General features: G+C 34.7%; 1 protein-coding gene across 1 annotated transcript in view; it reads left to right on the forward strand.

The window, feature by feature from the left end:
- LOC144444415 (vesicular glutamate transporter 1-like) overlaps positions 1-23,975 on the forward strand; it is a 51,918-nt gene that overhangs the window by 24,090 nt on the left and 3,853 nt on the right. The window contains exons 4-9 of the mRNA XM_078133827.1: positions 193-280; positions 8,562-8,648; positions 9,529-9,665; positions 15,125-15,271; positions 15,385-15,517; positions 19,452-19,597. Of these exons, the coding sequence (XP_077989953.1) occupies positions 193-280; positions 8,562-8,648; positions 9,529-9,665; positions 15,125-15,271; positions 15,385-15,517; positions 19,452-19,597 (738 nt within the window). The remainder of the gene's footprint in view (positions 1-192; positions 281-8,561; positions 8,649-9,528; positions 9,666-15,124; positions 15,272-15,384; positions 15,518-19,451; positions 19,598-23,975) is intronic.

The raw sequence follows: 23,975 nt of genomic DNA on the forward strand, positions 1-23,975 counted from the left end.
TCATTGATATTTTAAATGTGCTTGTGTCTTATCTGTTAATAATATTTTAGATGTGTGTGTGTGTGTGTGTTAATAATATTTTAGATATGTATGTGTGTGTGTACATCATTAATGATATTTTAAACATGTGTGTCTGTACTGCATTCAAGTGTGTGTTTATTTGACTCTATGTTTATATGATGTCATTTACAGGGTGTGACATACCCTGCTATACATGCCATATGGAGTAGATGGGCTCCACCTTTAGAAAGAAGTAAATTGGTAACATTTGCTTTTGCAGGTAAGTACATTAAAATGTAACATACAGTTGCCTGATTACATACATACAATAAATAATGCATAATCCTTCATTTCATTTTGTGCAAGTTAAGTTCTTGTAATCTAATCTAATCTAATCTAATCTAATCTAATCTAATCTACTTGACTTGCTCATAGCAAGACGGTCACAGCAATCACTGCATCGCTTATGAAAATAACTTGTGTACATGTATGCTGCACTGTGAGGCCATATATTATATTAGCCTGACTATATTTCTAACAGTCTGGATTTTATCATACCTATGCTCAGATCTGTTGCTGCTGATGACATTTAATGTAAAATATTACTTTTGATATGAGACATTAAACATCAGTATAGTCATTACGTCATCAATGCCATCATGAAACAGCTTTCTGATTGGACAATTAACACATAGTCATGATGTCATCAATGCCATCATGAAACGGCTTTCTGATTGGACAATTAACACATGATCATTACGTCATCAATGCCATCATGAAACGGCTTTCTGATTGGACAATTAACACATAGTCATTACGTCATCAATGCCATCATGAAACGGCTTTCTGATTGGACAATTAACACATGGTCGTTACGTCATCAATGCCATCATGAAACGGCTTTCTGATTGGACAATTAACACATAGTCATTACGTCATCAATGCCATCATGAAATGGCTTTCTGATTGGACAATTAACACATGGTCGTTACGTCATCAATGCCATCATGAAACGGCTTTCTGATTGGACAATTAACACATGGTCATTACGTCATCAATGCCATCATGAAACGGCTTTCTGATTGGACAATTAACACATGGTCGTTACGTCATCAATGCCATCATGAAACGGCTTTCTGATTGGACAATTAACACATGGTCATTACAAATGTACATTGGACAAAAAATATGGTCATGGTCGACTCATCAGTTTTATTACCCAACCTTTTTTGAACTCTGAGATCAGATCGCTATTGTCTCACCAAACTTGCATTTCATCATCATCATTATATTATACGTATGTTGTAGGTCAATGACCTGTTCATACTTATAATGAACATAATATATTGGTGAATCAGTCCAGTTAGTGCACATTTTCTTGTATGACAGTATTGCTAGTAAAGTTCAACAGAATAATTGTAGAGAAACAGCTTTGCAAGCATGCCAATGTCTGTCCAAACTTGACTTGAAAGAGTTAATGGTGGGAGCATTTACTACATTGTCTGGTAAGCTGTTCCATGGCTGAAAGACTCAATTTGAGAAAAAATATGACATCGAATTTCAAGTGAGGCCTAAGGTGTCTTTTGTTTCTTTAATTTATATGGTGACCTCGAGTAACTTCATTGGTATCCAGCTTTGTTATATCAATAATGTTGATGAGAATTTGTGTTGACCATGAGTTAGATTATAAGCTATGCTCATGTCACCTCAGACCTGTCTGTAAGTTAATGTCGGAACTTCCAGTGAAGGAAGCCTTTCTTGGTATGCTAAGTCATGTAGTCCAGGTATTAGTTTAATTGCACATTGTTGGACAGAGTTGATGGAATTAATTTGATTAGCCTTGTATGGGGTCCAAACTGAATGAGCATATATTCTAGGTGAGGTTTAATCAATCCATGGTATAAGTAGAAAAAAATCATCCTTGTCCAAAAAGTTGAAAGTTCTACGGATGATCCCCAGGTGTCAGTTTGCAGACTGGGTAATCTTAGCAGTGTGTTGTTCAAATGATAATTTGCACTCAATTATAACACCAAGGTCTTTCTCTTATGAAATATCATCATCAAGGATAATTGGTTGGTTTGATAATCCCACAGTATAAGTTGTATGTGGAGTGTTCTGTCCGACCCACAAAACCTTACGTTTTTTTTTGTAGATGAAATTTTAATAGCCAGATACCTGACCACTGTTGTAGAGAGTTCAAGTCCTCTTGCAGTATAGTTGGGCCATCTTGAACATCCGATCTAGTATATATCTTTTTGTCATCTGTGAAGAGTTTTGATGTAGAGATGGTACAATTTGGCATCATGTCATTTATGAAAATTACAAATTTAATAGCATGGGTTCTATAGACACACTTCCCTGTGGAATTACACTGTAGACTTCTGCCCAGTCAGAGAACTCCCCATTATTGTTGCCTTTGATTACTTAGGCTTTGATCCAATTTTATTAGTAGTTTTCCCTGAATGTGACAGGCTGACAGTTTCTAGAGTAAACACTGATGAGGATCCTTATCAAAAGCCTCATAAAGTCCATGACATTGTAAATTATTTGAACACAGCTGCCTTTGTCTAGAATTTAATTCAGTCCAACCATCTAAGGATTCTAATAGTTGTGCCACACAAGATCTACCAGGTAGAAATCAATGTTGATCATTGTGGAGAAGGTTATTTATATGTTGTATGTGAGAAAATAGTTTGTCACGTACTACAGATTCCATCACTTTGCAGACAATACACATTAGGCAAACTTTGGTGTTATATAATATGCTGTTTTCCAAACTGAAGGATATACTATGATCCATTGAATATCTAAAAATGAGTGCTAGTGAAAGTGAAAGTGGTTCATCAGTTTCCTTCAAGATCCTAGGATGAAGCCCATCAGATCCTGAAGACTTACTTGTGTTTAGGTTACTTAATTTTCTCAGCAGTGATATCCGTGAGTAGGGATTGATGCAGACAACAGGTTCCATGACTTAAATGTTTGGCATGTCCTCCTGTGTAAAGACACTTTGAAAGTAATTTTTGCAGTTCAAGATATTAGCTGTCTCTGAATCAGATGTACTCTTTCCACCTGTTAAGCGAAATGTCAACGATCAGTAATTTGTGGAACAGCTTTTAGCCAAGGCTCACCATTGTAAAGGTTTCGTAGATTTTGACAGATTATTGCGGGAGTTCACACTACCTTCACCTTTTTTGCCAGGATCTCACAGGAAATATAATGCTGTTGAAATAGCTAGAAGAATAAATTAGAATTATTCTGTCACTGTCTGAATGCAGAGGTGTGACAAGTATCCAATAGATTCTTGCAAGATTCTCATTAGAAATCCTAATTTCATGATTCTAATAGAATCTTGTGAGATTCTAGTGAGAAAAATGTGGTATGGAGTAAGAAAGTGTCTTTAGAAAGTCTATTAGAATTTTTCTCACCAACTGTCAGCAGGATCTTCTGATAGATTCTTGTAAGAATTTACTAGATTATATTGAATTCTCATCAGATTCTCATTAGAAATCCATATTTTCATGATTCTAATAGAATTTAGTGAGATTCTAGCAAGAATCTAGTGAGAAAAAATTGTACGAGTCAGTCTTCTAAGGTTCAATGCAATGCAATAATGCTAATAGGCCTGGCCTAGTGAAATGTGCATGTCAATGTATATTTGATAGGGATAGGGATATTACTTAGGGTTACATATTTGGTGGTGACGTTATTTAGGATGGCAAATTGTTCAAGGGAAAGTAATCAGATCAGGGAAATGCAAGTGATTTTGCATCAAGTGAATCAGTGCTCCTTATATCAATCATTCCCTGGAGGCCACACACATAAAGTTATGATAATACCATGCAGTAGTGCTGTAGGCCTGGTCAAATGTCTGTATGTTTGATTTGATGGGGATTTTATTTGGAATTGTTCAAATCAATACTGATGTTTTATAGTTTTTGTGTACCTGTTTTTATTGTTTCCTGTAACTGTATTTTAACTTAAAGTGTAATCATTGTACTTGACAATTTAGAGGAATGGTGCCTTTTGGTCCTATTGTCAATAAAATGTATCTGTTTGAGCATATATTTGCTATGCCGGCTCATATCATTACTGGGACAAGCCATTAAAGAAGCAAGTCCACTTGTTATCAAAGAGTACCAATATTTACACATGTGATGATGGGCTCTTACATAACACAAGTAAACAGTGTAGTTCACAGCGTAAGATCATTTCTAAGGAGTGGGTCAATTGAGGCAAACCTTATCTCCGTCTTATATCAGTTGTTATCAATTTATTAGGCTATTATAAGTAACACTACAAACAGCTTTAGAGATGCAAACAACTTTTATGACACCCGTTTTCGTCAGGCAAGCCCGCGGGTTTGTTGCACTTGGACCGTTAATGGCTTGTGAATGTCATGTTCACTATGCTGGCTGACGTTTGAGGGTGCCCTTTCACAACTTTATCTGGACATACTTAATTCTGCATTCAATTTGTGAGAGTCTAAAATACAATAAAATTAATTTCCTAATTGCATGTCAGGGAAATAAAAAAGTGAAGGGGTTTAATATTGTATAATAATGACAATAAAAAAAATGTTAGGATGAAGTTTATACGTCCCTGGTCAAACCTCGTAGCATATGAATTTAAAGCCACATTTACATGTAAACACACCCTGTCTTGTGTTGTCCACCTACAGCACATTACTTTCTAAATATCAAATGTCACTGAAATGAACAAAAATGGAACATTCTAATTCCCAATTATTGAAAGACACTGGAATTATTTATAGCCAACCTCAAAATCCTCTTTTTACCTCCCGTAAGGGGTACGGGAGGTATTAAAAGGGGAAGGTGTGTCTGTCTGTCTGTCTGTCTGTCTGTCTGTCTGACTGTGTCATCATTTTCTAAAAATCGGCTGGCCCAATTGTAATGAAATTTGGGATATATAATCTTTAGGGTAATAGCTAGACCTGATTAGGTTTTGAGCCAGATCTGTTAATGTTTAATTAGAGAAATTTGCATATTAATGAAATCAACTAATTATGCAATATCTTAAGACTGCATACTTCAATTTCAATATAATTTAGTATATACGTTCAACATAACAACATACATTTGTCCTATAAAATTCGTTGATGTATCTTATGGCGTTAATGAATAATTTGCATAATTAATTATTTTTGGTAATTAGGCTATATCTTAATAATACATACTTCAAATTCAACATAATTTAGTACATACGGTAACCATAAGAAAACACATATGTCCTATCAAGTTTGTTGATGCACCATACAGTGTTAATGAATAATTTGCATAATTAATGATTTGCGGTAATTAGGCTATATCTTAAGAATACATACTTCAATTCCAATATAATTCAGTACACACGTTAACCATAACAATCACATATGTCCTGTAAACCTTGTTGGTGTACCTTTCAGTGTTAATGAATAATTTGCATAATTAATGATTCTTTGTAATTAGGCTATATCTTACGACTGCATACTTCAATTTCAATACAATTCAGTACATACATTAACCATAACAAATTGTGTATGTCCTATAAAGTTAGTTGATGTACCTTACAGTGTTAATGAATAATTTGCATAATTAATGATTTTCGGTAATTAGCTATATCTTATGGACTGCATACTTCAATTTCAATACAATTTAGTACATACGTTAACCATAACAAAGTGGATATGTTCTATAAAATCTTTTTTATAGCTTAGTTTTAATGAAACATTTGCATAATTAATGATTTTAGGTAACTAGGTTGTATCTTAAAAATGCAAGCTTCAAATTTCATATAATGTGATACGTACATCATGATAATACGCACCTCTCCTATGAAGTTTGTTGCTACAACTTTTTCCTTTAATGAGTATTTTGAATAATGAATGATATTCAGTAATTAAGCAGTATCATAGACTCTTACATACATTAACCTAAGAAAGCATGCTTGTCCAAAAAACAAAGCGTGTTACCATAGTTTTTTTAGTTTTATGAGTTATTTACATATTTAGTGATTCCCTTACGGGAGGCATTCAGTTTAAATCTGTTTTTTTCTTTTTCTTGTGTGCATTTCCCAGTCATTTTTTTTCAGAGATTTTGTGCAATTTTTCATAACAGTAGATTTTTGTTATAAAATGTAGACTATGGTATAAAAGTACAATACATTACTTCTGTGTAAAATGTGTTTTATAGTGAGACATCATATTAAACCAGTAACCCCTTTATTACATCGCTAAAACAAAACTGCATAGTGAAGAACTGAACCACTTCTACATGTCACCAAAATAAAAAACACAAAAAAACCCCAAAAAATCACAAAAAAACAGCGGAGCTATTCTGACCGATAGGTCGCTTGTTTATGATTTTTTTTCAAAAAGATATTTTCATCATCTCCTCCAATACAACTTGTCAGATTGCTTTGATATGAGGCATTCAGTTTAAATCTGTTTTTTTCTTTTTCTTGTGTGCATTTCCCAGTCATTTTTTTTCAGAGATTTTGTGCAATTTTTCATAACAGTAGATTTTTGTTATAAAATGGTGACTATGGTATAAAAGTACAATACATTACCAACTTTCTGTGTAAAATGTGTTTTATAGTGAGACATCATATGAAACCACTAACCACTTTATTACATTGCTAAAACAAAACTGCATAGTGAAGAGCTGAAGAACTGAACCACTTCTACATGTCACCAAAATAAAAAATAAAATTAAAAAAAAAAACAGCGGAGCTATTCTGACCGATAGGTCGCTTGTTTGAATTCAGCATGACAAACTACCCTTTGTGGTTTGGTCAATGTGCACATAAAAAGATATTTATCAGATTTATATGTTATTTGTGAGATGTACCGGTATGTGTATATAACGAAAACATTATTTTCATGTCTAACATATGTTTCCATGGAAACAGCTGTCCAATTTTATACAATTTACGTTACACTAGGTAGTACTAACTCATACATGTCTAAAACAAGGCCATTTTTTAATGTATTATTTTTTTCAATGTTTTATGTCAAATTTTGGAAAAATGATTAACATATTATGGTGATTTTGGTTACCATGGCAACAGATGTTCATAAAATGACCCCCCTTTTTAGCACAAAGATCTGGGGTTGTATAGATGAAGAAATATTAAGCATATAATGATCTCACCAGTAATATGTAAATTAGGTGTAAAAATGTAAATTTTGGTAAAAATTTTCTCTCAAAAAGTACTTGGTCAATGAGACTGAAATTTGATGAGATGTGTTATTCTGCAGATTTTCTTCAAAATAGTTTGACACAATTGGCCCTAGCAACCATGACCACGCCCTTAGCAACAACCGGATGGCAGTATATTTTTCTCAAATAACATCATCTGGTAGGCAAGTGAGTAAACATTCAAAAAAGTATGCAAATATCACTAGCAACCATGACCATGCCCATAGCAACAACCAAATGGCCGTGTATTTCACAAAGATAACAGGAATTGAAAGACAAATGAATAAACATTCAATAAATGTATGCAAATGTGCCTAGCAACAAGACCACGCCCATAGCAACAGCCAAATGATCACGAATATTGAAAAGATAATATCAGAAATTCATACACAAGTTAACAAAAACATTGAAAAATGTATGCAAATAAATCTAGCAAAATGACCACGCCCATAGCAACAGCCAAATGATCGTGTATATCGCAAAGATGGCAACATGGTTGGATACACAACTGGATAGTCATTCAGCAAATGAACACCTATTGTTAGCATGGACTAGCATATGGATAAACATTTTTAAAAACTGTACAGTTGTGCTACAATGCCATTGGCGGTATTTTTGAACTTAGCATAACAAAATATTCAAATAAACTTGATTATTATCAAAATTATTATTATATACGATATATTTAATTATTATTATTATTGTTATTATTATAATATTATAGGCTTATCATACTAAAGCACTTTTGATTTTAATGAAAACTCTGAAACTACCATGTAAATGTAATTCTTCTGAAAAGTGATGGGAATGTTTGTAGATGTGTCTAGATGAACGAATTATTGAAGACAATATGACCTGATTGTTGATATGCAAATAAAGTCAAAGAATGTGATTTCTTGTCATTTATAATATTTATTGTGTTTAAATTACCAAAACCTAATAAATAGTTCTTGTCATTATCATAATGAATATGTGCATCAAGGTTCATTAGGATTGATACAGTAGTGTTTGAGATGTTGTATCATACACACACAAAGACAGACAGACAGACAGACACAAACAGACACAAAGACAGACAGATAGACACACACAGACAGACACAGACAGACAGACACAAAGACAGACAGATAGACACAGACAGACAGACAGACAGACAGACAGACACAGATAGACAGACACAGACAGACACAAAGACAGACAGACACAGACAGACACAAAGACAGATAGGCATAACAAATCCTGTTATAATATAACGGCTTTGATTTCAGTATTGCGCTACAACAGTGCCGTTGTTGCTATTTTTCAAATTGAAATATTGCATGGCTGACCTCGCTCTGTAACTTATTCTTGTAAATTATTATTTAGGTTCTTATGTTGGCACTGTTATTTCAATGCCATTGTCTGGTCTGTTAGCAAGGGATGTCGGCTGGACATCAATTTTCTATGTCTTTGGTGAGTATGAACATTTGTTTGTGAGTCTGTGATTGACCATCTACAGTATTGGAATATTATTTCTAGACTTGTAAAGTTGTCATTCTAATTTACCTAGTATTTATTTGTGATGTATTTTTATTGGTTTGCCAATAAAAAAAGTGAATTCTCACCTGACTGCCAACTGCCAAGTTTTGCATGATTACATAAATTATCATTGTATTCATTGGCTATATAGAAATACCATGATATGAATAATTCATACTTATTAGCATAAAGAGGTGTGGCTTCTTATTATCTGGTGTCATCTGATTCAACAGGTCACCTGACACAGGGCAACTGTTGTTTACCGGTTGATATAGATTGATACGATGGTGTATAAGCATTTTTGGTTCTCCCAATTCTGTTAGGAATCTTTCTGATTACAAATTTAGATGACTTGTAGACTCATCAGGTTACATGTTGTGTAGTGTAGTGTAGTGTAGTGTAGTGTAGTGTAGTGTAGAGTGGTGTAGTGCAGTGTGGTGTGGTGTGGTGTACGTGGTGTGGTGTAGTGTAGTGTAGTGTAGTGTAGTGTAGAGTGGTGTAGTGTAGTGTAGTGTAGTGTAGTGTAGTGTAGTGTAGTGCAGTGCAGTGTAGTGCAGTGCAGTGTAGTGTACATAGTGTAGTGTAGAGTGGTGTAGTGTAGTGTAGTGTAGTGTAGTGTAGTGTAGTGTAATAGTAAGTATAGTCATAATCATTATACCAATGCCAGATGTTAATACTAAAATGTAAATTACCATAATGATGGTAATTTAAGAGGTGAAAGTTCACATTATGTTAAACATGGCACTTTGCCCAGATTGGTCTTTTCACCTGTCAGTCACTCACACATAAGTATATGTTATGATCATATCAACAGGTGCTCTATCAGTTCTTTGGTTTGTTGGTTGGTGGTTCCTTATTTCAGACAATCCCTCGGATCATCCTACCATTTCACACCTTGAACTGAATTATATTCAAGATAGTATTGGCATTGCTGTACCAGAACAAAAAAGGGTAAGATATGTCGTAAGATCAAGTCAGAACAAAAGGCTTTTATCATATTTTATTTATACTTGAAAGAACAATGTGCAGTGTCACATATTTGAAGAACACATACACATGTAGGGCAGTTATACTTTAAAATTTACAGTTAATAGTAGAATTTTGATAAAGCTTCTAACAAGAATTGCTGTGTACTTCAGCATCCTAATACTAATATCAAAATTCCTTTTGATTTATTGAGAGTTCACAACTATATCAAAGGTAATTCATAGTTGAAGCTTATATACATACTTTGATGTCATATGATTGAGTTGGGGGAAGCCACCGAAAATAAGAGCTATTGTCATTAGCCCATATAGATGTACAATGTCCTACCTCGGACAGACCTGTGTCCTTAGCCTCAGACAGACCTGTGTCCTACCACAGACAGTCCGGTGTCCTACCACAGACAGACCCGTGTCCTACCACAGACAGACCAGTGTCCTACCACAGACAGACCTAGCTGTGTCCTACCACAGACAGACCTAGCTGTGTCCTACCACAGACAGACTTGTGTCCTAGCTACCACAGACAGACCAGTGTCCTACTACAGACAGACCAGTGTCCTAGCTACCACAGACAGTCCTGTGTCCTACCACAGACAGTCCTGTGTCCCACCACAGACAGACCTGTGTCCTACCACAGACAGACCTGAATCCTACCTGAGGAAGTATAGGCTAGTGTCTACACATATGAAAGTTACGGTGTAGATGTCATGTGATCTCTCCTGAACCTATTCTGACCCGCTCCTGAAAATATATATAATGAAACTTTGTCTACAGTTTTTTTGACAAACACACTTTTTTAATTTTATGTGAATGACAGACATTGAACCATAATCTGACTGAGTAAGGTCAGCAGAAAACATGATAGTTTGTATCATTCTACACTGACCTCAGACTAACCCAAATCTGTTGGTGTATGGTATATAAAGTACTAATTTAAAGTAAACTAAGTTATACTGACTAATCATGGAATATGAAACAAATGGATATGTTACTAGAAAGATTTCATCAAGAATGAAGAAAGGAAGAATATTTATAAATTACTAACCTGATGATGTCATTGACTTCTTTGTCTGTATGTCCATCTGTCAGTAGTATGACATATCTCAGACATGCAATATCCAATTTCATGTAACATGACACAAAGGTGACATTATACCATATAGCACATATGCATGTCACTTTGTTTTCATTTGTTGCCTATCACATACACTTTGTAGTGTTCATTTATTTGTTTCTTATCACATACACTTTGTAGTGTTCATTTGTTTCTTATCACATACACTTTGTAGTGTTCATTTGTTTCTAATCACACACACTTTGTAGTGTTCATTCGTTTCTTATCACATACACTTTGTAGTGTTCATTTGTTGCCTATCACACACACTTTGTAGTGTTCATTTGTTTCTTATCACATACACTTTGTAGTGTTCATTCATTTGTTTCTTATCACATACACTTTGTAGTGTTCATTTATTTGTTTCTAATCACATACACTTTGTAGTGTTCATTTGTTTCTAATCACACACACTTTGTAGTGTTCATTTGTTTCTTATCACATACACTTTGTAGTGTTCATTTGTTTCTAATCACACACACTTTGTAGTGTTCATTTGTTTCTAATCACATACACTTTATAGTGTTCATTTGTTTCTAATCACATACACTTTGTAGTGTTCATTTGTTTCTTATCACATACACTTTGTAGTGTTCATTTGTTTCTAATCACACACACTTTGTAGTGTTCATTTGTTTCTAATCACATACACTTTATAGTGTTCATTTGTTTCTTATCACATACACTTTGTAGTGTTCATTTATTTGTTTCTTATCACACACACTTTGTAGTGTTCATTTGTTTCTAATCACATACACTTTATAGTGTTCATTTGTTTCTAATCACACACACTTTGTAGTGTTCATTTGTTTCTAATCACACACACTTTGTAGTGTTCATTTGTTTCTAATCACACACACTTTGTAGTGTTCATTTGTTGCCTATCACATACACTTTGTAGTGTTCATTTGTTTCTTATCACATACACTTTGTAGTGTTCATTTGTTTCTAATCACACACACTTTGTAGTGTCCATTTGTTTCTAATCACATACACTTTGTAGTGTTCATTTGTTTCTTATCACATACACTTTGTAGTGTTCATTTGTTTCTAATCACATACACTTTGTAGTGTCCATTTGTTTCTTATCACATACACTTTGTAGTGTTCATTTGTTTCTAATCACATACACTTTGTAGTGTTCATTTGTTTCTAATCACATACACTTTGTAGTGTTCATTTGTTTCTTATCACATACACTTTGTAGTGTTCATTTGTTGCCTATCACACACACTTTGTAGTGTTCATTTGTTTCTTATCACATACACTTTGTAGTGTTCATTTGTTGCCTATCACATACACTTTGTAGTGTTCATTTGTTTCTTATCACATACACTTTGTAGTGTTCATTTGTTTCTAATCACACACACTTTGTAGTGTTCATTTCTTGCCTATCACATACACTTTGTAGTGTTCATTTATTGCCTATCACACACACTTTGTAGTGTTCATTTGTTGCCCATCTTTTAAATCATGTTCACACGTAATATAGATACAAATACATATACACACAAGTATTAATTGTGGTGCTCTACTTTTACTGATTGGTTGCAATATATAAATGTAGAAATCAAAGACTTTAAATACAGATATCTTAAGTCAAATTTACATTTTCAAGTATCAATCACCTTAAAATCACTTGCAAGCTTTCTTGTGACACAGTTACATTAGACCTTGACCTTGACCAGGGTAGATAATCAAAATTAAGCTATATCTTACATATGTGAGATACTTTTTAGCATTTATGTGTTGTTAATTCCTTATTAATCATGGTTACAGGTACTGCACAACAGTATAAATTTTTAGCACAACTGAACTGAATGTTCAGTAGTGCTATAGGCATGGCAAAGTGTCTGTCTGTGCGTGTGTGTGTGTGTGTGTGTGTGTGTGTGTGTGTGTGTGTGTGTGTGTGTGTGTGTGTGTGTAAACAACTTAAAGTCAAAAACTGCAGGACCGATTGCTTTGATATTTGGTGGTCATGTTACTTCTGGTGTCTAGTTTGGAAAATTCTTCAAATGAAAATGATTGCTTCAGAGATGTGGGTTTTGGGTCAAAAAATGTGATTTTTGGTCAAAAAAACTTAAACTCCAAAACTACTGGGCAGATTGGCATGAAATTTGGTAGGAACAGTCTTAGGGGTGAGTAGATTAAGATTTGTTTATGACATGATGATTACCTTTAGTAATATGCAAATTAGGGCTAAAAATGTGTCTTTTTGGTCAAAAACCTATAATTCCAAAACTACTACTACTCAGCAGATTGGGATGAAATTTAACAGGGATGCATCTGTGGGTGTATAGATGAAGAACTTTTAAGCATATAATGATCTCATCAGTAATATGCAAATTAGGTGTAAAAATGTGAATTTTGGTAAAAAATTTATATCTCAAAAATTACTTGGTTAATGAGACTGAAACTTGGTGAGATGTTTCTAGAAGTGTTGTTCTGCAGATTTTCTTCCAAATATTTTGACACAACTGGCCCTAGCAACCATGACCACGCCCATAGCAACAACAGAAAGGCAGTATATTTGCTCATATAACAACATCATCTGGTAGGCAAGTGAGTAAACATTCAAAAAATGTATGTAAATATCCTTAGCAACCATGACCATGCCCATAGTAACAGCCAAACGGTCGTGTATTTCACAAAGATAACATCAGGATCAATAGACAATTGAACAAACATTCCAAAAATGTATGTATATTTGCCTAGCAACAAGGCCACGCCCATAGCAACAGCCAAATGATCACATATAGTGCGAAGATAACAAGGATTAATAGACAATTGAATAAACATTCAAAAAATGTATGTAAGTTTGCCTAGAAACAAGACCATGTCCATAGCAACAGCCAAATAATCACATATAGTGTGAAGATAACAACAGGGATTAATAGACGTTTGAATAAACCTTCAAAAAAAGTATGTAAATTTGCCTAGCAACAAGACCACGCCCATAGCAACAGTCAAATAATCACATATATTGCAAAGATAACGAATTGAAAGACATGAATAAACATTCAATAAATGTATGCAAATCTGCATAGCAACAAGACCACGCCCATAGCAACGGCCAAATGATCACGTATATTGCAAAGATAATATCAGGAATTCATACACAAGTGAACAAAAACATTCAAAAATATATGCAAATATACCTAGCAACATAACCACGCCATAGCAATAGCCAAATGATCACGTATATTGCAAAGCTAGCAACATGGTTGCATATTAGGTAACTGGATAGTTATTCACCAAATGTACACCTATTGTTAGCATGGACTAGCATATGGATAAACATTTTTAAAATCTGTACATTTGTGCTACAACGCCATTGGCGGTATTTTTTAAATATACACATGCATTACTTTCAGTACTTTTATAACTTTTTGTGTAAAAGGGAGCACCACTCCAGGAAATAAAGATATTTTCATTAACTATGGGTTCTGGAGAGTCATTTTATGATTTTACATCACCAGTATATAATTACTTGCTATTTCAGAGAAACATAAAGTTCATCTTGTGTCTTTATAGGGTATCTTTGCTGTGGGCTATTGCATCATGGGAGTTATAAATAATAACATGTTTATGGTTGCAACATGAATATTCAAGAGCAATAATTAGTCATGAATATTCATAAGACCACCATGAATAATTATTTCTCTTGAGTGCCATCATGCAGTAGCCTATAACAAGGATATCCTGTAAAGGCACAAGTTCATTTTTCTCTGAAATCACAAGTAATTGTAGATGATGTCAAATCATGAAAAGACTCTCCAGAACCCATAGTTGATGAAAACGCCATTATTTCCTGGACTGGTTTTCCCTTTACTTTTGGCCATATTTGTAGTAAACAGTAGACTAAGTATAATAACGATTTATTGCTTGGCTCCAAAAGATTAATACTTAGAGAATGTACTGAAGTGTCTATCCTATACTATTGGGTGTAAATTTCTTTTGAGATTTTGACTTGACATTCAGGGTAAATTATCAAAATTAAGCCATTTCCTGCATATAGTGTATAACATGTATAGTATTGCCAATGATTTCTTTTAAATCATGTCTCCATTTAGTCGCATTAGTAAAGTATACAAGAGGAGTGTGCCCTCTTTAAAGAGTGACTTGTTCTGTATAAGCCAGATTTGAAAAAGGTGATTTTCAAAGGATCCTATCATACTCAACTAGATCAAGCCCTGCTTCAGACAGCACTCCTATTGGCCAAATTACGTAATTGTTTGACTTTCTCATAACTTGAATATTGAGTATTTTGTTGATGGAATGTTGATGTTGACATTTGTTTATCCGTCTAGACTATGCCACCATTGAAATCATTACTGACATCTCTACCAGTATGGGCAATAGTAGCTGCACACTTCAGTGAGAATTGGGGATTTTACACCATGTTAACAAGTCTGCCAACATTCTTCAAACAAGTGCTAGGATTTGATCTCTTCCAGGTTGGTAATTTTTTTTATTTTATATGTAGCAATAGATGTATATTTGTTGTTGACTATTAGTACACTTACATTTGTACCTTTCTTATTCACAACTACACATACTTGTGTTGCAGGCTGGTTTATTATCAGCACTACCTTACATTATGATGGCTTGTAGTGTTGCAGTGGGAGGACAAATAGCTGATTATCTACGTTCAAATGCCTACATGAGTACAACTTGTGTGCGTAAAGTCTTTAATATGTCTGGTAAGTGTTATGATATGCCATTACAACTTATAATGTACATTATCATATACACAGTATTGTTTCCAATGCAATTCAATGGAGAGCATGCATAAAGAATCTGGGCAATAATTTTCCAGGGAGCAAATTCCTCCTAAAGCATAAAACTAAGGAGCAAAGTAAAAGAGTATTTATCAAACTTGACTTCTTATCAACATTCATTGTGATAAGTGCAATGTTTATCTGTTAAACAAAAATAATCGTCAATTTTGTTGAATGGCAATGTTCATATTAAACTGTAAAAAAAATGATTCCCCATTATAATGAAAATAGTGCTACAGGGCTTCAATAAGACCAAACTAAACCACTCAATAATACCAAACTAAACACTCAGTAAGACCAAACTAAACCACTCAATAATACCAAACTAAACCACTCAATATGACCAAACTAACCACTCAATAAGACCAAACTAACCACTTAATATGACCAAACTAATCACTCAATAAGACCAAACTAACCACTTAATATGACCAAACTAAACACTCAATAAGACCAAACTAACCACTCAATATGACCAAACTAACCACTAAATATGACCAAACTAACCACTCAATATGACCAAACTAACCACTCAATAAGACCAAACTAAACACTCAATATGACCAAACTAACCACTCAATATGACCAAACTAACCACTTAATATGACCAAACTAACCACTTAATATGACCAAACTAACCACTTAATATGACCAAACTAACCACTCAATATGACCTAACTAACCACTTAATATGACCTAACTAACCACTCAATAAGACCAAACTAACCACTTAATAAGACCAAACTAACCACTTAATATGACCAAACTAACCACTCAATAAGACCAAACTAACCACTCAATATAACCAAACTAACCACTGAATAAGACCAAACTAACCACTCAATATGACCAAACTAACCACTCAATATGACCAAACTAAACACTCAATAAGACCAAACTAACCACTCAATAAGACCAAACTAACCACTCAATATGACCAAACTAACCACTCAATAAGACCAAACTAAACACTTAATAACACCAAACTAACCACTCAATAAGACCAAACTAACCACTCAATATGACCAAACTTACCACTGAATATGACCAAACTAACCACTCAATAAGACCAAACTAAACACTTAATATGACCAAACTAACCACTCAATAAGACCAAACTAAACACTTAATAAAACCAAACTAACCACTCAATAAAACCAAACTAAACACTCAATATGACCAAACTAACAACTCAATAAGACCAAACTAACCACTTAATAAGACCAAACTAACCACTTAATATGACCAAACTAACCACTCAATATGACCAAACTAACCACTCAATAAGACCAAACTAACCACTCAATAAGACCAAACTAACCACTCAATAAGACCAAACTAAACACTCAATATGACCAAACTAACCACTCAATAAGACCAAACTAACCACTCAATATGACCAAACTAACCATTCAATATGACCTAACTAACCACTCAATATGACCAAACTAACCACTCAATAAGACCAAACTAACCACTTAATAACACCAAACTAACCACTCAATATGACCAAACTAACCACTCAATAAGACCAAACTAAACACTTAATATGACCAAACTAACCACTCAATAAGACCAAACTAACAACTCAATATGACCAAACTAAACACTTAATAAGACCAAACTAACCACTCAATATGACCAAACTAACCACTCAATAAGACCAAACTAAACACTTAATATGACCAAACTAACCACTCAATAAGACCAAACTAACCACTCAATAAGACCAAACTAAACACTTAATAAGACCAAACTAATCACTCAATAAGACCAAACTAAACACTCAATATGACCAAACTAACAACTCAATAAGACCAAACTAAACACTTAATAAGACCAAACTAACCACTTAATATGACCAAACTAACCACTTAATAAGACCAAACTAACCACTCAATATGACCTAACTAACCACTCAATAAGACCAAACTAACCACTCAATATGATTAAACTAACCACTCAATATGACCAAACTAAACACTTAATAAGACCAAACTAACCACTTAATAAGACCTAACTAACCACTCAATAAGACCAAACTAACCACTCAATAAGACCAAACTAACCACTTAATAAGACCAAACTAACCACTTAATAAGACCAAACTAAACACTCAATATGACCAAACTAAACAATTAATAAGACCAAACTAACCACTCAATATGACCAAACTAACCACTCAATATGGCCAAACTAAACACTTAATCAGACCAAACTAACCACTTAATAAGACCTAACTAAACCACTCAATATGACCAAACTAAACACTCAATAAGACCAAACTAAACCACTCAATATAACCAAACTAACCACTCAATATGACCAAACTAACCACTCAATATGACGAAACTAAACACTTAATAAGACCAAACTAACCACTTAATAATACCAAACTAAACCACTGAATAATACCAAACTAAACCACTCAATAATACCAAACTAAACCACTCAGTAAGACCAAACTAAACCACTTAATAAGACCAAACTAACCACTTAATAAGACCAAACTAACCACTCAATATGACCAAACTAACCACTCAATATGACCAAACTAACCACTTAAAATGACCAAACTAAACACTCAATATGACCAAACTAAACATTCAGTAAGACCAAACTAACCACTCAATATGACCAAACTAAACATTCAGTAAGACCAAACTAACCACTCAATATGACCAAACTAAACACTCAATATGACCAAACTAACCACTCAATATGACCAAACTAAACACTCAATATGACCAAACTAACCACTCAATATGACCAAACTAACCACTTAATAAGACCAAACTAAACCACTCAATAAGACCAAACTAAACCACTCAATATGACCTAACTAAACACTCAATAAGACCAAACTAACCACTTAATATGACCAAACTAACCACTCAATAAGACCAAACTAAACACTCAATAAGACCAAACTAACCACTCAATAAGACCAAACTAACCACTCAATATGACCAAACTAACCACTCAATATGACCAAACTAACCACTCAATAAGACCAAACTAATCACTCAATAAGACATAACTAACCACCTTATAAGATCAAACTAACCAGATGAAATGTTATTGCGATATTGATTATGTAGGAATAACTCAGTCTTGATGAGGATTAACAATTGCCATGGTTATTGTTAAATTGATACAAAGAACTAGCACATTCTAAATTCTATTTCCTTATTTAGTAAATAAATATTGTTTGTCAAAGGAAAGTATTTTTATTGTGATACTCATAGACTAACACATTGAGATAACATCAAGACCTAACTGCCTAGTCATAGTACAGGGCAGAGTCCATTTAATGGTTTGAGCAGGAGACAAATGGGGCAAACAGAGACAATGGGGGCAAGACAAAGACAATGGAGCAAGACAGTAACAAATCAGGCAAGACAAGCAATAGGGCAAGACAGAAATAATGAAGGCAAAACAGTGACAATGGGGACAAGGCAGTAACAATATATCAAGAAGGGAACATTGGGTCAAGACAGAGACAATGGGGGCAAGACAGAGTCACTTGGGCAAGACCAAGACAATGGGGGCAAGACAGAAACAATGAAGGCAAGACAGTGACAATGGGGACAAGGCAGTGACAATGGATCAAGAAAGGAACATTGGGTCAAGACAGAGACAATGGGGGCAAGACAGAGTCACTTGGGCAAGACCAAGACAATGGGGGCAAGACAGAAACAATGAAGGCAAGACAGTGACAATGGGGACAAGGCAGTGACAATGGAGTAAGAAAGGAACATTGGGTCAAGACGGAGAGCTCGAGAAGAGTTAAATTATTTATAAACTATTCACGTACTGTCTGCAAACTAACCATATTGATGTTGTGTTTTGCCAGGATTTATCTTACAAGCTGTGTTTATGGTTGCTATTGCCTATAGCAGACATGCTTCAGTTGCTGTGGCATTTTTAACCATTGGTGTTGGATTTGGTGGATTTGCATGGAGTGGATTTAGTGTTAATCCCCAGGATTTAGCACCCCAGGTATACAGTAGATTTAGTGTTAATCCCCTGGATATAGTACCTTTGGGTATAAAGTAGATTTAGTGTTAATCCCCTGGATATAGTACCTTGGGTATAAAGTAGATTTAGTGTTAATCCCCTGGATATAGTACCTTGGGTATAAAGTAGATTTAGCGTTATTCCCCTGGATATAGTACCTTGGGTATACAGTAGATTTAGTGTTAATCCCCTGGATATAGTACCTTGGGTATAAAGTAGATTTAGTGTCAATCCCCTAGATATAGTACCTTGGGTATAAAGTAGATTTAGTGTTAATCCCCTGGATATAGCACCTTGGGTATAAAGTAGATTTAGTGTTAATCCCCTGGATATAGCACCTGGGGTATTAAGTAGATTAAGTGTAAATCCCCTGGATATAGCACCTGGGGTATAAAGTAGATTTAGTGTTAATCCCCTGGATATAGTACCTGGGGTATAAAGTAGATTAAGTGTAAATCCCCTGGATATAGCACCTGGGGTATAAAGTAGATATAGTGTTAATCCCCTGGATATAGTACCTGGGGTATAAAGTATATTTAGTGTAAATCCCCTGGATATAGCACCTGGTGTATGAAGTAGATATAGTGTTAATCCCCTGGATATATAGTACCTGGGGTATCAAGTAGATTTAGTGTTAATCCCCTGGATATAGTACCTGGAGTATGAAGTAGATTTAGTGTTAATCCCCTGGATATAGCACCTTGTGTATGATGTAGATTTAGTGTTAATCCCCTGGATATAGTACCTGGGGTATAAAGTAGATTTAGTGTTAATCCCCTGGATATAGTACCTGGGGTATAAAGTAGATTTATTGTTAATCCCCTGGATATAGTACCTGGGGTATAAAGTAGATTTAGTGTCAATCCCCTGGATATAGTACCTTGGGTATAAAGTAGATTTAGCGTTAATCCCCTGGATATAGTACCTGGGGTATAAAGTAGATTTAGTGTTAATCCCCTGGATATAGTACCTGGGGTATAAAGTAGATTTATTGTTAATCCCCTGGATATAGTACCTGGAGTATGAAGTAGATTTATTGTTAATCCCCTGGATATAGTACCTGGAGTATGAAGTAGATTTAGTGTTAATCCCCTGGATATAGTACCTGAGGTATAAAGTAGATTTAGTGTTAATCCCCTGGATATAGCACCTGGGGTATAAAGTAGATTTAGTGTTAATCCCCTCGATATAGCACCTGGGGTATAAAGTAGATTTATTGTTAATCCCCTGGATATAGTACCCGAGGTATAAAGTAGATTTAGTGTTAATCCCCTGGATATAGTACCTGGGGTATAAAGTAGATTTAGTGTTAATCCCCTGGATATAGTACCTGGGGTATAAAGTAGATTTATTGTTAATCCCCTGGATATAGTACCTGGAGTATAATGTAGATATAGTGTTAATCCCCTGGATATAGCACCTGGTGTATTAAGTAGATTTAGTGTTAATCCCCTGGATATAGCACCTGGTGTATGATGTAGATTTAGTGTTAATCCCCTGTATATAGCACCTGGGGTATTAAGTAGATTTAGTGTTAATCCCCTGGATATAGTACCTGGGGTATAAAGTAGATTTAGTGTTAATCCCCTGGATATAGTACCTGGGGTATAAAGTAGATTTAGTGTTAATCCCCTCGATATAGCACCTGGGGTATAAAGTAGATTTAGTGTTAATCCCCTGGATATAGTACCCGAGGTATAAAGTAGATTTAGTGTTAATCCCCTGGATATAGTACCTTGGGTATAAAGTAGATTTAGTGTCAATCCCCTGGATATAGTACCTTGGGTATAAAGTAGATTTATTGTTAATCCCCTCGATATAGTACCTCGTGTATGATGTAGATTTAGTGTTAATCCCCTGGATATAGCACCTGGGGTATAAAGTAGATTTAGTGTTAATCCCCTGGATATAGCACCTGGTGTATTAAGTAGATTTAGTGTTAATCCCCTGGATATAGCACCTGGTGTATAAAGTAGATTTAGTGTTAATCCCCTGGATATAGTACCTGGGGTATAAAGTAGATTTATTGTTAATCCCCTGGATATAGTACCTGGGGTATAAAGTAGATTTAGTGTTAATCCCCTGGATATAGTACCTGGGGTATAAAGTAGATTTAGTGTTAATCCCCTGGATATAGTACCTGGGGTATAAAGTAGATTTAGTGTTAATCCCCTGGATATAGTACCTGGGGTATAAAGTAGATTTAGTGTTAATCCCCTGGATATAGTACCTGGGGTATAAAGTAGATTTAGTGTTAATCCCCTGGATATAGTACCTGGGGTATAAAGTAGATTTAGTGTTAATCCCCTGGATATAGTACCTGGAGTATAAAGTAGATTTAGTGTTTATCCCCTGGATATAGTACCTGAGGTATTAAGTAGATTTAGTGTTAATCCCCTGGATATAGCACCGGGGGTATAAAGTAGATTTAGTGTTAATCCCCTCAATATAGCACCTGGGGTATAAAGTAGATTTATTGTTAATCCCCTGGATATAGTACCCGAGGTATGAAGTAGATTTAGTGTTAATCCCCTGGATATAGTACCTGGGGTATAAAGTAGATTTAGTGTCAATCCCCTGGATATAGTACCTTGGGTATAAAGTAGATTTAGTGTTAATCCCCTCGATATAGCACCTGGGGTATCAAGTAGATTTAGTGTTAATCCCCTGGATATAGCACCTGGGGTATAAAGTAGATTTAGTGTTAATCCCCTGGATATAGTACCTGGGGTATAAAGTAGATTTAGTGTTAATCCCCTGGATATAGCACCTGGGGTATAAAGTAGATTTAGTGTTAATCCCCTGGATATAGCACCTGGGGTATAAAGTAGCTTTAGTGTTAATCCCCTGGATATAGCACCTGGGGTATAAAGTAGATTTATTGTTAATCCCCTGGATATAGTACCTTGGGTATAAAGTAGATTTAGTGTTAATCCCCTGGATATAGTACCTGGGGTATAAAGTAGATTTAGTGTTAATCCCCTGGATATAGCACCTTGTGTATGATGTAGATTTAGTGTTAATCCACTGGATATAGTACCTGGGGTATCAAGTTGATTTAGTGTTAATCCCCTGGATATAGCACCTGGGGTATAAAGTAGATTTAGTGTTAATCCCCTGGATATAGTACCTGGGGTATAAAGTAGATTTAGTGTTAATCCCCTGGATATAGTACCTGGGATATAAAGTAGATTTATTGTTAATTCCCTGGATATAGTACCTGGGGTATAAAGTAGATTTAGTGTTAATCCCCTGGATATAGTACCCGAGGTATAAAGTAGATTTAGTGTTAATCCCCTGGATATATAGCACTTGGTGTATAAAGTAAATTTAGTGTTAATACCCTGGATATAGTACCTGAGGTATAAAGTAGATTTAGTGTTAATCCCCTTGATATAGTGCCTGAGGTATAAAGTAGATTTAGTGTTAATACCCTGGATATAGTACCTGAGTTATAAAGTAAATTTAGTGTTAATCCCCTAGATATAGTGCCTGAGGTATAAAGTAAATTTAGTGTTAATACCCTGGATATAGTACCTGAGTTATAAAGTAAATTTAGTGTTAATCCCCTAGATATAGTGCCTGAGGTATAAAGTAGATTTATTGTTGATCCCCTGGATATATAGCACTTGGTGTATAAAGTAAATTTAGTGTTAATACCCTGGATATAGTACCTGGGGTATAAAGTAGATTTAGTGTTAATCCCCTGGATATAGTACCTGGGGTATAAAGTAGATTTAGTGTCAATCCCCTGGATATAGTACCTTGGGTATAAAGTAGATTTAGTGTTAATCCCCTCGATATAGCACCTGGGGTATAAAGTAGATTTATTGTTAATCCCCTCGATATAGTACCTGGGGTATAAAGTAGATTTAGTGTTAATACCCTGGATATAGTACCTGGGGTATAAAGTAGATTTAGTGTTAATACCCTGGATATAGTACCTGGGGTATAAAGTAGATTTAGTGTTAATCCCCTGGATATAGTACCTGGGGTATAAAGTAGATTTAGTGTTAATCCCCTTGATATAGCACCTGGGGTATCAAGTAGATTTAGTGTTAATCCCCTGGATATAGTACCCGAGGTATAAAGTAGATTTAGTGTTAATCCCCTGGATATATAGCACTTGGTGTATAAAGTAAATTTAGTGTTAATACCCTGGATATAGTACCTGAGGTATAAAGTAGATTTAGTGTTAATCCCCTCGATATAGTGCCTGAGGTATAAAGTAAATTTAGTGTTAATACCCTGGATATAGTACCTGAGTTATAAAGTAAATTTAGTGTTAATCCCCTAGATATAGTGCCTGAGGTATAAAGTAGATTTATTGTTAATCCCCTGGATATATAGCACTTGGTGT

This window comes from Glandiceps talaboti, chromosome 13, assembly GCF_964340395.1.
Source record: "Glandiceps talaboti chromosome 13, keGlaTala1.1, whole genome shotgun sequence".
Lineage (NCBI taxonomy): Eukaryota > Metazoa > Hemichordata > Enteropneusta > Spengelidae > Glandiceps > Glandiceps talaboti.